This window comes from Onychostruthus taczanowskii, unplaced genomic scaffold (genome assembly GCF_017590055.1).
Source record: "Onychostruthus taczanowskii isolate IOZ18803 unplaced genomic scaffold, ASM1759005v1 scaffold29, whole genome shotgun sequence".
NCBI lineage: Eukaryota > Metazoa > Chordata > Aves > Passeriformes > Passeridae > Onychostruthus > Onychostruthus taczanowskii.
This window is the reverse complement of record NW_024500239.1, coordinates 5,957,693-5,975,722: the sequence shown is the minus strand read 5'-3', so window position 1 is coordinate 5,975,722 and position 18,030 is coordinate 5,957,693. Positions and strand designations below refer to the sequence as shown.

The 18,030-nt window shown below is 36.3% G+C and overlaps 1 protein-coding gene across 1 annotated transcript in view; it reads left to right on the top strand.

The window, feature by feature from the left end:
• Positions 1 to 18,030, top strand: part of LOC121337750 (dynein heavy chain 5, axonemal-like) — a 152,442-nt gene that overhangs the window by 53,253 nt on the left and 81,159 nt on the right. The window contains exons 42-47 of the mRNA XM_041408038.1: positions 2,176 to 2,363; positions 3,569 to 3,763; positions 10,200 to 10,334; positions 11,354 to 11,543; positions 13,981 to 14,198; positions 15,113 to 15,424. Coding sequence (XP_041263972.1) covers positions 2,176 to 2,363; positions 3,569 to 3,763; positions 10,200 to 10,334; positions 11,354 to 11,543; positions 13,981 to 14,198; positions 15,113 to 15,424 — 1,238 coding nt within the window. The remainder of the gene's footprint in view (positions 1 to 2,175; positions 2,364 to 3,568; positions 3,764 to 10,199; positions 10,335 to 11,353; positions 11,544 to 13,980; positions 14,199 to 15,112; positions 15,425 to 18,030) is intronic.

Here is an 18,030-nt window from a genome sequence, read left to right as displayed (position 1 = left end):
GTCCAGTGACATCAGATAATGTGAAATGACCAGCTGGATTCAGGATTTGTCTGGGAAGTTTATTCAGAACCAGCAGGAGGCAGGACTGGGAGTAACACTGTGGAGCTGTGGGCTCCTTCAGAAAGTTCATTCAGCAATTCAGGATAAGAGGAGATAGGACTGTGCACACAGTGCAGTTCTGACCTGCCTGAGCTACAAGGGAACTCCTGGACTGGAAGACAGAGTTTGGATAGAAGCCTCAGGAAGGGCTGCTGAGGGCATACAGGGCCCAGATATTCCTCACAAAAGGAGAGGAACATCAGTTAAAGGACTTGGTGCCACACCATTGAAGTAAAGGAACATACTTTTTTTGTTTTCAAAGACAGTAGGATTGAGTATTTAATGTTTTAAATTTGGTAACTTTTGATAGAATTACTTCAATCTTTGTATCATTATGTCATTGTGGTATTTGTATATATTCCACTTGCTTGTAATTTTTTTTTACTAAGTCTATGTAACTTTTCATCCTCTTCAGATTCTTTTCCTTTGGAGTATCTTTTTTTCGTTATAATATAATAGAAATTAATCAGAAGCAGTTTAGGGAAAGGTTGCATATGGAATTGGGATAATTTTCATGGGAGATCTGCAGTATTGCCCTGACTGAATAAAACCTTAAGAAGCCAATTTTGGTTGTACTATCACTGATTTTGACCTGGTTTGACTCCTCTAGTTCTTTTTTTCCAAAATTACATGGGTAAAAAAGACCAATTGATGCAACATTATTAAAAGAGTTGGTTAATGGGCATGAAAAAACATAAAAAATTAATGTCAGAAAAGAAACATAAAAGTGGTATTAAGGGCATTTGAAAGAATATCTTAAAGGGCAAGAGAAGGTCAGACAAGGAAAAGCAGAGGAAAGGGAAGTAGCATATTATGAGAAGAACAGGCTGAGCAAAGGCAAGAGAAGGAAAAAAATCAAAAGAAAACAAGAAAAAGTGAAAGAATATGTCTTCATAATATTGTTGTTGATTTTTGAATACTTTCTCTTGAACTAGCTAAAGCTCTTAAGGAATTAACTTTACACAAAAACCACCCATAGATTTATTTTACCAGCGCTATAAGCATTGCCATATAAAGCATGGGGATTCAGGGGAGCTCTGGGCATGGTTATTCAACCTTGCAAACACAAATGCCTTTTCTTGGACATGTGCTCTATTTCTGCGTTTAGTGCTGCCTTCAAACTGCTTAAGCCAAGCTGAGCTCCATCACTCAGTGGAGTGAATTAAGCTCCACTTCTGAACATTTCTAGGTATGGACCCAGGCAATCTGAAGTATTAGTTCTGTGTGGTCTTTGGGAAGGGAGGGATGGCATCCATGAAACTCCTGCATAGACTTACTAGCCTTTGTCTCTTGTGAAAGGGGTGTGGAAGAGCAGGGGATTATGTAGCTTTCCCTCTACTGCTCTGGAAGGCAGCCATTGTAGGCTCTCCTATTTCAATCCTGTTAGCATGATAGAGAAGAAGGAGTACTTGACTCTTCCAAAAGCCATTAATTTCATGACGTTTGTGGGTACTACTGTCTGTCTAGAACTCCCTGGCCTGTTCCAAGTAACAATTCCAATTTAACTGTGTAACATCAGATTCTTTCTTCTCTCTTGAACAGTAGGATGCTAATCCCCAGTAATTTTTTACCTATGAATTAATTGTTATAAAATGCTACAATTCTTCTGTCAGAAATGTAGTGGTCTCTATTTGGTTTTGTGCTTTTCATTTAGGTAGGTGTTTCTCAAGCTCATCTTTGACAACTTCATCCCCTGCATAGATGAGTTTCCATGCTATATTTATACTACTATAGTACTAGTTACCATGCTACTAGTTTCCATGCACATTTATGCTACTATATGGTACTATATACAGTATTAATTAACACTTTCTGCCTAACGGTTGCTGTAGAAGTCTAGGATTCTTTGTAAAGAAGTCTATGTATCTTTCCATCAAGGGATGATACTTTTCCTGAGTGTCATTAACGCACAGCCCAACTTATTTTGAGTTTTTACTTCTCATTTTATTCAGTGTTCATGTTCTCTGCTCTTCTCATGTTACACTAAGTTGTATAGAACATGTTCTATTTTGTATATAAATTACTCTTGTTTGATCTGCTATTTTAACTGGATATTTCTCTTTTTGCTTTTCTTAGGTTTAGCTCAGTCGGGTGCGTGGGGTTGCTTTGATGAATTTAACCGCATTGAACTTCCAGTTTTATCAGTGGCAGCTCAGCAGATATATATTGTCCTTCAGTGTAAGAAAAAAAAGAAACTGAGGTTCACTTTCACTGATGGTGATGTCGTTGACATGGACAGAGAATTTGGTATATTTCTGACTATGGTATGTCTGTAAATACATGTAAATGACATCATTGTGAAAAATCTTTTCTGTTCCAATTCCTATTGAAACTTCCCTGTTGAAGCATTGGAACTGTCTGTTAGAAAATAGTTAATGAATCTTGAACAATAATTTGGTAAAATAATTATGATATAATTTTCTCTTGTCCATATTTTTAACTGGATCTTAGGACTTGAGGTATGCATTTATCGTTAACTATGTATTTTAAGGACTTTTTTAGTTGAATATTTGACAGATTGAGATTAAACTTAACACCCTCATATTTTTAGTCAAAGTCTGTCAAAATGAAACAGAATTGACCACTGCAAGGACTACTCTAGCTGGTCTGGTCAGTATTTTACCACCTGGGAAGAAGTTTTGACCTCAATCCTAGAAGACAGCATGCAGGAAAGCACCCTCACTCTGGTTCACTGGCCTCCTGAAGATTTATCTTTGGTGTCTGTGGACTGCTTCTAGCAGTGCAGGAGGCAAAGCAGCAGGAAAATATAAGAATGCCTTAAAATCATCTTTGTATCTCTCCCTCCATAGCTACCTACATACCCACTCAAAATGGAAGCCTTTGTCTTATTTTAAGGGGTTCTATCTTTAAAAAAGTGTTAATGTTATCTCTGTAATTTGAAAAAGAGTGCAAATAAGTGCCATACAAAGGCCAGGGGGAAGACAGTTTGGAAAGAGCTGAAAGAGATGAAAGAAGTTATCACTGCACAGCTAGTGACTACAGTTGTCACAACTGAGCCATGCAGTACTCATATGAATGACTTAGACATCTTCAGAGAAAGGTCAGATCCATTAGTTTAAATTATACTCAGTAATGGCTTGCACTGCTTGAGTGGCTTTGCGCTGAAATTGTCTGGGAATGCTCACAGGGGACAGTAATCTCCAGCACTGGTACACTGTCATGACTCTGAGGAAGTAACCATTTAAAAGAGCTGCAGCAAGATCTGTAGGTGGCTGTCTGTCTATATCTTTTGGTCTTGGACATCTCCAAATAGCCTGTGATACCCCATACTTCATCAGCTGCAGTACTGAGGCAACTGTGCACTGCTGACGTGTCATTGCAACATGCTCAAGTTTTCCTTCGTAATTTCGCATGTGCTCCTGTGTTTGCTGAATAGTTAACAGGAAAGATAAAACTTCCTACCTTGCCACCATTATATATTGTTTGGGTTTATAAATTGTATTTTCAGAACCCCGGCTATGCAGGACGACAGGAACTTCCCGAAAATCTGAAGATTCAGTTTCGCACGGTTGCCATGATGGTGCCTGACCGTAGGATTATTATGCGAGTCAAGCTGGCAAGTGCTGGTTTCCGAGACAACCAAATCCTCAGTCAAAAATTCTATACACTCTACAAACTCTGTGAAGAGCAGTTATCTAAACAGGTAAAATAAATATTTGTCCAACTGTAAGCTGTCACTGGAAGGATATGGAGACAATATACTTTCATAGAATATGTAATTATTTTTACACTCATGAGCATATACATTTTTTAGGGTTTTCGGTTTCAAGTTCCAGAAACAGTGTCTGAAATGATCATGTTGTTTTTATTTTTCACAGTGAATTGAGTAGTATGGGAAGTTTGATTTGTGATTCTTAAACAGAGTGCAGTTACTGGAGAAGTTATGAGGAACAGTGTATTTTGCTGTGCTGAACTTGCAGAGGGCACATTTTTCAATGTCTTCACTTATGAAAGTCAGGTTTATATCAGAGGCAGTGTAAGAATTGTAAATAACTACAGAGCACCTACAAGGCTCTATCTTGCTGAGTGCTACTAGAAAGAGAATACTGCTGTTCCGTTTGGGATGGGGTGTTTAAAAGTAGAAGAAAATTTGGTTCTTTCCTTTCGAATGCCCTGTACTGGCTTTTGAATGCCCTGTCCACTGGAGAGTCTAAATGAGAAATCATATGAACAGTAGATAAATTGTGGCTCAAATGCCTGCTTTGGTTGGATAGTGATGCTAATCACTGTGCTAATTGACTATACTGTACTTCTATATCCTACTATACTATAATATACTACTATATTAGACTACTATAATTTTAGTTCTATATCACATATTTATTAGTGCCTGGTCTTTGTAAAACTAAGTTTTCGTATTGCCTCAATTTGTGTGGTCATTTTTTGTCCAGGACATGATTCTTTCCTTCAATGTGAAAAAGCCACGTAAGCAGGCATCAGAAATTTGACCTTCTACCTCTGCAAAAGTGCTTTGCTTGTTTTGTGTTGTCACAGATGCTGGAACTAGTTAACCCTTGGCCAGTGTACTTAAAAGTGCACACGCCCAAACAACACCTAACTGTACAAAACTTAACTATCTTAAGGGTGTACAATATTTTATACACTATCATTACTGCATTTGCACAGAGAGAGCAGAGTTTCTCTGTGCAGTTTGGTCATTTCTTCAGCAGAAATTGCCGTCTGGAGCCTCAGAGATAAGGAGATTCTCCATTTATCATGTTAATCAACATACTGAAGCATATAAGTAACTCTTATCAGTTGGCTTAGGGATCATAGGAACCACCTGGAGGACTCTGTGGAACTGTCTGAGATTCCCACTGGGAAAACTCCTGTGCCAGTTTTGTTCAAATGCTTTGTTGTGGAGGCAGGTATCTCAATCACCTTGTCTCAGATCAGTCCTTTGCCTCAGATATGGTAATGCTAGCAAGGGAGGTCCTTGATATTTATGAAAATTAATGACCAAGTGCTCTGGGTGTGCACATAGGCCCAGCTCTTACACTTGGCTACATCACAATTTCACGTCTGCATCTTATGCTTATATCTTCTTATAACTTAAATTCCATAGTTCTTGCTAAGTCAGCCATGATGTCTCTGGGGAATAGTCTTCCATGCATATTTACAATTTCTTCAGAATCACCTAACATTTCTACAGTATCCATCAGAGAAGCCTGGTATAGTGATCTTTCTTCTAACCATTTATATAATGTATCATATCATGGATCACCATACTTGGTAGCATGCGCCAGGAAGCATGGCTTTCTGCAAGCCCACAGTATATGCTAGTTTGTCCTGCCTGTGCCTGTGAGCAGCCCTTTGGACAGTCCTGGTCTTGTCTAAGTCCATTCTATATGTCATAAAATCAGAGAAAAATGGATCTTTTTCTCTGGGACTTCTGGAGGTGAACAGGTGCTTTACCTCTTCTTGAAGTGAGATCTGCTAGAGCAGGTGGCTCAGCACCTTGTCTAAATGAGCTCTGAATATCTCCAAGGATAGACAAACACTGCACAGCCTCTTTGGTCAAGCTGTTGAAATGTCTGACCGTCTTGTCTAGTCACCATTTCTAGTCACCATTCAACATATCAGAGAGAGTGTTGAAATCTCCTGGAATGGCTCTGCCCTGCTGTGTTGCCCTTCCAGCAGATATTGAGGTGTGTCAAGCCCCCAGTGAGGATCAGGGCTTGCAAAGAATAGGCTGATTCCAGTTGTTGAAAGAAAGATTAATCGGTTTCTTCCTCAGGATATTTACAGCAGACATCTGATGTTGCTGAGCCACAATGTTGTTGAGGCCTCCAATTCTAACACAAATTCTCTCAACTGGCTCATTAGCCATCCTAAGGGAAAGTGTTCCCACTCTTTTATTTTAAAGGGCAATTTCCCATCTCTCCATCCTGTCTCAGCCTTCCTAAAGAATCTGTATTCATCCATTGTACCTACGTCCCCACATTTCCTAGTTTGACTGTACACTGTTTGCTCTGCACACAAGCTGTAATTTTTACATTTTGTTGTCATGTTGTGTGCCTTGGCAAACAGGCACTTCAAATTAGCACCTCCTTCTACTGTGAGAACTTCTGTCGCAAAACTGTTGTCTTCACCTCTCCTTATCTGTACACATGCACTTGAGAAGGGTCACTTTCCACACTGTTCCACCATCCTTGATGTTATAGGTAAAAATTGATCCAGCCAATTTAATAAAAATAAAAATGAAATTTATTCATGACCGATATACAGTCCTGTCAGCCAACAATCAAAGACAGCACTGACCCCGGGATCGAAACTGGGTGAACTCAGATCCGGCCTCTACCGCACCGAATCCCCCTCTGTTCACAAATGCCACTTGGCAGAGTCCATTCTTATACCTTTTTCTTGCCCGTGGCAGAGTCCCTTTGTTTTCCTCAGGGTTCTTCATATTTCTGTTGCCTCTATTCTCAATCTTTTGCTGGACAAAACCTCGTCTGGGAACTGATGTGTATCCACTCCTCAGTTCCCGGAATCCCACATTCCGGTGTGTGTCCCTGATGGTCCCATCTACCTGAGATGAACATCTCCATGGGCCATCATTGCTGGGTGTTCTCTTGTTCATACCAGTGAGAACGCCCATCTCCTGTGCAGGCTAGGTCTACTTTGTATGTTAACGACACACCTCCTCCTCGGCTGCCAGTTGCGGTTTTTGTCACCCTGTGAAGCAATCCCCTTTTCCCTTGCTAGTGTGATTTCAAGGTTTTATATTTTTTATATATATATATACATGTATATTCTATCAGCATGAGTTACCATAATATACATAACGTGACATCTCTTGTCCACCACAGTCTGGATCTTCTGCTTCTCACTTGGGTCCACCACTTCTGTCCTTGAATGTGTGTTGATATTGTAGTAGTAATGAAATAATTTGAAACACTTGCTGAAGTTCCTTGTGAAGTTTGTTGTAGGTTGGGAAATACATCTAATGCAATATGTGATTATATAGAGAGATCTAATGAGTTCATCAGATTAGATATGGGAGTCTCATGAACTGAACATATTTCTGAGAGTACAGTGGGATGTAAATTGCTTCTGTGTAGTCAGAAAGCTAAAATTATAAAGCACAGACAGTCTTTCTTAGAGGCATATTCAATTAGACATTAGAAAGAAATTCTTGACTCTAAAGGGTAGTGAGATACTGGAACAGGTTGCTTGGAGAGTTTCTGGACTCCCCATCTCTGGAAGTGTTCCAGGCCAGGTTGGATGGGATTCTGAGTAACCTAGTGGAAGGTGTTCCTGCCCATGGCAGGGGGTTTGGAACTAGATAATCTTTAGGGTCACTTCCAGCTCAAACCATTCTGTGACCCTATAATTTGTATTAATCTTTCTTTCCTAGTGGAACTTATTTATTCAAATTATTAACGGTAAATTTGAAATTTCAAGTTAAGTAATGCTGGATTTTCCAGGTAGTTGACTGGAAAGATCAGGCTCACATAAAGAACGAGTGTAATAGGAAATGGCAGAACATTGCCTGCTTTCAGGAAATGCAGTACATCAACAAAAGGAAATAAAGCAAGCAAGCATTCACCAGCTGAACTTACCCCGCAGAAAATCTAAAAGGAGTGTGCTGGAAGAAACACATGAAGTCCTCCAGACATTTTACACATACAAATGCAGAATCTGTAGAAAGAGCAACTCTGACTCACAAGTAGCCAAAGGCACCCTGACTGACTGTCATCTCCTTCAGTAAAGAAAAACAATAAACAGTAAAGTAAAAGAATAGTCCTTAGCAAATGTAGGAAGCCCAAGGTGTACACAAGCCTGTGAAAGAGTTATTCTGACAGAGCTCCAAAGGTGAATTTCTTGGCTTTGTTACGGGACTTCTTTCCTAGAACCTCCTTCCACAAGGCCTCATGCAGCTTAAGGAAAAACAGAAACTGAAAAGAAAAACCTAACAAAGCTAGAAAGCAAATGAGGTGATAATCCCTTTTTGAGAATCATCTTGTTAAGGTGCTTTCATATGGAGCAAACCACTGATATCCCTTTTTTCTACATGGAGCAAGCTCTGCTTCTAGTGATGAGACTTTTTGTATTTTATATCTTTAATTCTTTTTTTCAAGAGCATCAGCTATACCACTGCAGCCCATTTTGCTCAGGCACAATCTTTAAAGATTGCTGTTAAAAGATGTAGCAAAGAAATAACTCATAATCCACATTTGCCAATAAATCCTAGCTCTTCTGTGCCATTCCCAAAAAATAAAGCAGTTGTAAAACTAGAAAGCATATTAAGGTAAATAAAGATGGTCACCTTGAACCACCCATCATGTAGGCCAGTTGAATCATGTAGGCCAGAATGCATCAGAAGTTCTGTCTTTAAAAGTAATTTAAGCTTATTTTAAATTTTCTGGTGGGTATGGAAATATTTATTCAAATTTAACAAAGTCATCACTTTTATAAAATCACAGACTTTTGTAAGTTGGAAGGGACCTCTAGAAGTCACGTTGTCCAACTTTTTGCTTAGCACTTTACAGCAGGTTGCTAAGGCCTTTTTTGAGTTTTGAATGTCTCCAAGGATGGAGATATTCAGCCTCTCTGGGTACTTTTTATGTTTGGCCACTCTTATTGTGAAGAATCTTTTCATTATGCAAACTGCTGGAATTTCCCCTGTTGAAGATTTTGACATTGCCTCCTTTCCTCTCACATAGTCATCACTTGCTGAACTCATTCCAGTATGTCAGTGATGGTCTTCTAGCATGGGGAAAAAGAAATATATCAGTCCTTGTCATGATTCTGGGAATTTCACTAGGACATGCCATTTACTAAATGATGATGAAGTCAGGTGATGTCTGAGTTCATCAATATCACACTACGTTGTTAATCTTTTTGTGTAAATGTTTCCATCTGCAAATAAGATTTCCTGGCAGTGTGTGGCTGTATATTCATACCTAAATTTTTCAACTGGTAACAACTTGGCACCTGATTGAATAATAGAAAATGAGGCAGGGCAGAGCCTTGAGGAGTCATCTATCTACCTTTCTGGAGGAAAAAGAATTCTTAATTAAATAATTTGCTATTAATGTTTGTCAACGTTCTTAACATTTTCTATTGATTGATAGGTTGCAGTTTCCCAGGCAACCAACGTGATCCAAAGTTTCATTTTTGTTATGGCCACAGTTTTCTCCAAAAGTTAACTTGAATCCCCCTTGCTGTAGTTAAGCAAATTACTTCGTTTCCTTTCTATTCCTCCTGTCTTCCTCTTTGCTGGTATCTTGAAGACTTTAATTGTCACTCATCCTACATATTCACTCTTCCTACTTTTACAGTAGATTTTGTTATACTTTTTCCTGAAACAATATATTTTCTAGTCAACTGATCGTTTGGTGTTTTCCTTTTCAAATTTCTCTTCTGTAGGGTTCATCTCCAAATGTGGAATCCAGCTTTTGGTCACAGTATAGAAATGTCAATTACAATGGAAATATATTTTAAATTGTCCTAAAAAGGATGTTTGTGTTTTTATTGCCCACTAAAATTGCAGATAAGTCATTGGGAAGCCTGTGACATCAATCCAATGTCAGATATTTTTCTACAAAGCTTTGTGCCCCCGGTTTGTTTCTAAACTCAATGAAGAAGGGTTGTTACTCTTTATTAGTGCAGTTGGTTAATACAATCTTTACTATTTTGCACTTGCTTTTATTTAATTGCCTCATGCATACATAAGGTATTGAATTTCCCTTGGTAATTTGAACTCTAGTTGTGATCTAGTTCACCAATTTGGTATCATCTGCAAAACAAATCAATAAGTTCTTTCTTTCTGAAAATTCTGGGATTTGTACAGTGTATTGTTCTAATTTGTCAAGCCTGGGAAATAAGGGTGAGCTCCGTACCACCAGAAAGTACACTTTCTAATATGGACATACATGACTAGAAAATATCTTCAGGATTTGATAACAACAACACAGGAAATCTGTTTGAAATGATGAAGAGCTGCAATTTTAATATTATTGAGAAGTTCTATAATATTAATTTATTTAGTGAATTTAATTTTCAGTCCTCTCTTCTTTTTTGTTTTGATCTATTTGATCTTTATAGTTCCAATTTTGTTTGTGCTTTATTTCAAGGTTCACTATGACTTTGGGCTTAGAAATATCCTGTCTGTTTTAAGAACACTTGGAGCAGTGAAAAGATCTAATCCCCAAGAGCTAGAGAAAACTGCTGTGATGAGAGTTCTGCGGGACATGAACCTCTCCAAACTGGTACTATAACACTGATGACTTTGCCCAACAGATTATTTTGTTTGCATTTTAAGGGTCTTTATTATGCACTTTGAAAAGCTATTTTTCTTCACCAGTTGGATACATTATTTTGCAGTTTTTAATATGATTTATAAGTGAGTTGAGAATCAGAATGCAGTTACTGTGTGAGCACAATTTGTCTTTTAAAGAGAGGAAAACACATCATAAGCTTAAACTGAAAAAATCTTTGGAAATACCATGAGATCCTAGGGGATCTACCTGGTCCTCTAATTGCCTCTTGTTTTTAATTCTATTTACCCTAAGGAGAGAAAGGAAGAATACTTTGTATTAACTCTTAATAATGTTACCAAAGATCTTTCTTAATCCAGAATTTCCATTTATACATTTCTTGGGAGTTTGTTGCCTCTTCCGAACATCATAGGAATTGCATTAAGTGAGGTAATTGGAAGCAGCTAATACCTACTTGTGTAGTGTAGCATCTTTCGATAATACTGTTTAAAGTATTCATCTTTCTTTTTATTGCTGTAATTAAAAGGTTATAGCATGTCTAGACTCTGTGTATTTACCTTGGGAGCCACTTTTGTGATGGAACCAATGACTCTGTTTCTGATGTTAATCTCTTTAGCGCATTGGTACACGCGTTCAAACCTATAGCAACACTTCAGTGATTTACAGGAGGAAAAATCATAACAATTCTAAGGCAAAATATGATTGGAATAAACCTTGCTGGCTTATATAACAAATAAAGAAATATATGTGTATGTATACATTGAAGAAAACTGTATTAAGTTCTTGACATTTTTATCAGCCTAAAGTATTTAATTTAGAAATTGCTACTTGTGATTTCATTGTATGAAACTTGCTTCATAAAACTGATGGATAATTATAATATTTGCTTTGGAAGAGATAAGATTTTTTTGCTGCCATCTTTTAAATAGCTTATCTTGAAGATTGTTTACAACTATAATAATAATTTCAATAAATAAATAATGTGTTTCCCCCTACTTTATCCTTGACAGGTGGATGAAGATGAACCTTTATTTATGAGTCTCATTAATGACCTATTCCCTGGAATTACTCTGGATAAATCTGGGTATCCTGAACTACAGTCAGCCATCCAAAAACAGACAGAGGAAGCAGGGCTTATTAATCATCCACCATGGATACTTAAACTTATTCAGCTGTACGAAACCCAACGAGTCCGACATGGTTAGCATGCTAGATGAAGCTTTGAGACTGCATTATAGTTGAGACTACATTATATTATCTGCCACTAGAATGCAGATTAATTTCATTAAATATGTTTTAAAAAATTAACAGATGTAATTTTTAAAGCCTATGTGGGTATTTTGCTTAGGAAGCTGTTATGACCTTTATTTTAGTGTGCAATCCTTTGTTATATTACATTTTTATGGGGAGTATGAGTGTGGTCTTATGTGATTGAAATTTCTATAGAACAAGTTAAAATATATTCATTCAAATCCAGAAACAGCAATTTTGTTCAGTGTTCTGAAAACCATTCAGAGTTCAGTCATGAAGCTTGAGTTTAATGTTACTGTGAGATTATAATGCTGAGAAGACTACCAAAAGTAATTTCTCAGACCTTTGTTTTGATAGATTCTACCATGCATGTGATGTAATTCCAAGTGTTTTCTTTGTGATCGATTCTTGCCATTTAAACTGAGAGGTAATAAGCTTTCCTCCTGCAGGATCAGGGGAGTTAGACAAGATGGACTCTAGAGGTCCCTTCCAATTTCAACTATTCTTTGATTCTATAAAAATGAATTTTTACAGTGAAGAAAAAGCCATTGAGTAAAGTTTATCCTGTCCTAGGAAGGGTATCGTAGACAGTAGTAAATCCAGGTTTACAATTCATAGCTCAGTGGGAAAAAAAATACCCCTACTTTAAAATATTCCCCATACCCTTAACCTCTAGCTAATGATTTTTTAGTATAATAAGGGGAAAATATTGAGGAAATGTAACTAAAGAGCAAAGATTTATAAAGATATCATCCTTCTTATTCTCTCTTTTCTTGTCATAGTAAAAGAATAGTCAGCTTAAACTAATGAAATAAATGAAAGTAAATACTCGTTAACATACCACAGTCTGAGCCCTTAATGTCTCAAACTTTTAATTCAGATTATTGGTTAGACTAAAGAGCTGGTTAGTGCTGTGCAGACTTACTAATTTACATCCAGGTTTCTGGATGCAGTATTTCATAACAGCTATTTCTATATAGGAACCATGGAAGTTTTAATGTTATTAGTTATTAATAAATGTTTCTCTTTTTACAAGAAGCTGTTTGATCTCTGAGACACTACAGCTCCAATATTCCTGAAAAATCTTCAGGATCCACCATGACATCCTGTTTAGATGCGTCTTCTCTCCACAAATCCCTACTATTCCCTGGTGGTGCAGCTCCAATTGTCCGAACACTTGAATGCTCAAGCCAAAAGTTTTTTGACTTTATATAACAAAAGTTACTGCACTGAAGGAAAAAGATTATCTTTTCCTGACTTCCACTTGTCCTACTCATGAACTTGAATTCATGGAGAAGTCACCATAGAATTTAAAATAATGAGGAGAAATATGGCCATATGTGCACATGAAGTGCTTTTATAAACCACACACACAAACACACACACACAGAGATTCAGTGCATGGATCCTGAAATCTGTTTGGCATAACAATTTTGGTTGAAATATCACTGAAACCAGCAAAAAACCATTTGGTTAACATTGAAGAGTTTGTATTAGATTTCCCCATATGTAACATACGGCACGAGTAGTGATTTTCTGAGTCCTCAGCATGTTTCAGGGAACATCCAGTTCCCTTTAGTTTTAGAGGAAATGTCACACAATTTGCATGTGTCTGGGTTAGATTTTTTTATTTGGGTTTGTGGCTGTACCATACTTTTGTTGAAGAAGTTTTCAAAGCCAACTAAGGGATATGGTGTCCAGCTGCCTTTAGGGCTAATAGGTGTTATCTAGGTCCTTTAAATGACTTTGGAAGTCTCAATTTGAATGTCCCATCTGATTTTGAACAGATTCTGGGCCTATTGAATGAAAACATAACTAAAGTAGATCAACAGCAGGCTCAATTTATTGTTGAAGACACAATTTATTTTTCTTAGATAACATGCATACACTGATGAATTAAGTGTGGTTGCTCTTAATAGGTTTTATGAAGGAAAGATCTATTAAATCCCAACATGGGTGGATGCAGGTACATATTTTTGATACTTTTGCATCAGAAAGATGCACTTGATTTTGTATATCACTGAAGTTACTTATTCTCATTAAATACATTTAGAAATTTCTGGATTTTTTTGCCACCATTCATGTCAATATCATTGCATGAGAACATCAAAAGGCGGTTGTGTTATCCCAGTAGAAAAAAGAAAATAATTGCCTGAGGGAGGATACAGACCCACATAGGCTTGCCTGTCATAATAGAGAGACATTTATAGAGGCCTTTAAATAATAGTTTCAAATTCTGTTTCAATCAACATTAAGTGGAGTGAGAAACATCCTTTTGTATTGGCTTTTGATAAAAATAAAACAAGGATCGTTGATGCAATGAACCATTAAATGGTAGCATGACACATTGACATTTCATTTTAAACTATGTTTATATTATTTTAAGGTATGATGACTCTAGGTCCAACTGGGGCAGGAAAGACAAAATGCATTCATATTTTGATGAAAGCAATGACAGTTTGTGGTGCTCCTCATAAAGAGATGAGAATGAACCCAAAGGCAATCACAGCTTCCCAGATGTTCGGTACCCTTGATGTTGCTACAAATGACTGGACAGATGGTATTTTCTCTACATTATGGAGAAAAACTTTAAAGGCAAAGAAGGTAATGGATATTGTATCATGACAGACATTTAACACTGTTTTCATAAGGTGTCATTACCTGTCATTTATCTGAAAGGTCTTCCATTATAAAATGCAGTGGGAATATGCCGTGTTAATTTTGCTTTGTGTCTGATGAGCTCAACGTGCACAAGAGTCAGAATTGTATACATATCCCATACAGCACTAGGCTTCCCAAGCATTTGAGGTTCCAGAATTAATTTAGAAAAGTTTTTAAGTGGTTTTCTTCCTTCTGTAAGTAGTCCAAACACAAAAGAAGTCCAAACACAAACAAGGTATGTTCATGTTTTGATGTGAGGACAGAAAAGTAAATTTTCTCCTGTCTGGTTTCAAGTCACTGCCACTTTATTTCACTAGTTGTATCAGAATGTAAGGCTTTGGTAAGAAACTGATGTAGACATTTTTCCAAACCTGCAGATCATGTTTCATGAAATTATAATTACACTCACATCTAGTGAACAGCCACCCAGTTTTGGCTTGGCAAATGGGACACCTTATATGAAATATTTGGGTAACATCCCACAAGGACTGACTTTGTGCCTGTGTCTTTGACTGCATTTAATGGGAAATGTTTTCATCCATCTTGATGGATGCTGGGTAGGTTGATGTACTTTTGTAGAAGAAAGGCACAACTTTCTGCTCAGTACAGCACAAATTAATTTTCATTGCTGTTTCTTAATATCCTTTTTAGTGTGACACAAGATAACAAAAGAAGAATTAAAATCACTGAGAAAATTACAAAAATTACATTTTTATATTGCTTTTTCGTTGAGCACCAAATGTCACAATTGACATTATTTATATCTAAGAGTACATTTTCTGATATTACATGAATGTGTATTTTTGGTCAATGTAGGTAGAGTTGAATGAGTGTATCTCTCCTTTTTTTTTTTTAAGGGTGAGCATATCTGGATAGTTTTGGATGGACCTGTTGATGCAATATGGATTGAAAATCTGAACTCTGTTCTGGATGATAATAAGACCCTTACTTTGGCCAATGGAGATCGCATTCCGATGTCCCCCAATTGCAAAATTATTTTTGAGCCTCACAACATTGACAATGCTTCCCCTGCAACAGTTTCTCGTAATGGGATGGTCTTCATGAGTTCTTCAGTCTTAGACTGGAAGCCTATTTTAAGGGCTTGGCTGCAGACACTGCCAGTCACATACTCCAATGTCCTATGGAATTGCTTTAATGCTGTATTTCAGGTACTTCATTAACTACTTTGGTAAAAAAAATGCTTTTTTTTTTTTAATGAAGCATTGCTTCTTCCCAAGTGCTCTTTCAATTATCTACATTTCTTTTTTTATGTAATAAACTCAAGATGAAGGGTTAGAAAAGGAGAGAAAATTATCTCTATCATTAATAAATGACTGAAGCTACAACAGATGAATAATCTCAACATTTTGTTTTGTCTCCATACAATAGTTGGCAATGAATTGTGAAACCTGTGATTATTTTATATTGCATGTTGGCAAAACAGATACTCTCTTTGCTTGTAATTTTAATATTGCAATTTTAATTATTGTTAGGATACACAAAGGAAGTGGGTAAAATTCTTATTTTGTTTTAAATATAAAGAAGTAAATTCAGAAAGAAATTGAGCTAGAAAGAAATTGTTGTGCTCTGGCGCAACAGGAATGCATTTGATCCATTATTATTTTTAAAATGACATTCTATAATTCAAATTAACCCAGAATAGTTCTGTGCTCGGAAGCTCTGAGTATAGTTCTGAAGTTCTGACTATAGTTGTCTCTTCTGATTTTATTATCCATGTTTCTGTTCCAATGGAAATTTTTGAAACTGCATCACTTTGATACATTGTTTGACTAAATTGTGTTCAATCAGTAGATCCAAAGCAAGAATACTAAATGTTTTCCCCCCTCTGTTTGGCCTTACCTTACTGAATCATTAGAAAGGTTCCAGCAATATTATGGATGGTTGCACTCAATAGTGGGTATAAAAGCATAATCTCAGTAGTATACTTCCATCATATTGAAATATTTATTTTTGCTTTTGGGTGTTTTTAAAGAAATTGGATGTTTTTAAAGAAATAGTTTTGTCTTTGCAACCTTTCAGTGTTGTTATCTTCTGATTTCCTCAGTATCTGTAAAATAAAAGCAACTTCCAACTTACCTTGGTTTTCCATCAGCTTGCTCCTGCCTGTTTACTCATGTAATTGGTGTTGGATTTCACAGGGGTTTCCTCCTGTAATATTTTTCATTGCCCTTGCATTTTAAAAATGCAGTTTCTAATGAACTTTGAGTGACATTTCAGAAAGCTTTTTACAGATCATGGTAAAAGCAATGATTGATATAGGATTAGAATGCCCTGAATGTTAACAAATGTCTTCTAATGTTCTACTTTTCATTTCAGAGCACATTTACTTTAAAACTAATGTTTAACAAGCTATTAGTTTTGTTCTTCCTCCAAAACATAATGATATGGCATAGTATTTACTGCAGCAGCAAGAGAAACAATTCTGATAATGAGTTTTAAAATATGCTTCCAAAGTAATGTATATGTGGGTCAACTTACTGCTTCTTTGCCACAATTCTATTTATATTTTATGCTACAAGTAGCTCTGAAAACATAACAACAACACTTAAAATGCCCAAGCCTGAAGCAATAGCAATAAAGTCCAGAAAAATATGTATTTTATTAGATTAAGAAATGAAAATGCAGTGAAATATGAAGTTAGTTCAGTGCTGAAGGCTGCATTTACAGCTATCAAAATGTAAATGAAAGCTGTCATGCTGGCAGTTTTCTTTCACTTTTAATGTGCTGTCTTTGCTTCTCAAATAATAGAGGCAATAAAAGTGATTTTACAGATGAGAGCAACACTACTTTTGTGTTCACATGGCTCTTTTTATAGTTATTATTTTCTGCCACATTAAAAAAAGGATGAAATGAAAAAAGAAAATTTTTGAAATAAGATTCATCAACAGTGGTAGTCAAACCCCAGATATAGACCTTGGTGGATTTAATGCTAATATTAAGAAAACCATGGATATAAATATCTTACAAAGATCTGATTTTTCAAAGAACATGATGATCAGAGAATAGATGGAAATATAGTAACCAAGGAGACTCAGTCTTAAGCAGACATATAGAGACTTTCTGAATTTTATCTAAACTCAACTAAAATAGATGTAAAATAGATGTAAGACAAAAGCTATAATAATTCCAATTTTCTTACAAAACACTCTTGTTATTTATGCCAATCAAAATAGTTTTTGTCACTGAAAGTCTTTATGTTGGATAAAGTAATTTTCAATAAAGGTGCAGCAGGTAGCAGTAAAGGAGGAGGAAAAAGCAGAGAGTAATACTTGTGAATCAGTGGAAAGAATGTATTTATTCTTCTAATGTATATTATACAGCACTATAAGTCACCATTTTTATGCATTTAAAAATACAAATCAAAATACAAAAGAAAAAATTCCAAAACCAAAATCAAACCCCTAAACACAACCTTATTTAAATTTATGATGATCTTTGAATACTTTCTATTTCCACAGGATTTTGTTTAGAACAGTAATTGAGGGGTTGGACTTTCTCCCTCCCTTTCCCAATTCTTTCTTCTCAGCAACATTTCCTACTTTGCAGTAAACTCTCATCCCTATAAAAAGTCTCTCTTAAATTTAGAATCTCCACTGCCAATTCCTGGTCTGTGAATTATGCTGCTACCTGTAAGCAATAGAATTGCTTAGGCAATGGAAGTAATTATCTGAGACAGTTTCAAAGAACTGAAATAATTAAAATAGTTACCTTAGTGGTGTTATTGAGATTGTCTCCAAAATGTGAAGCTGAAACC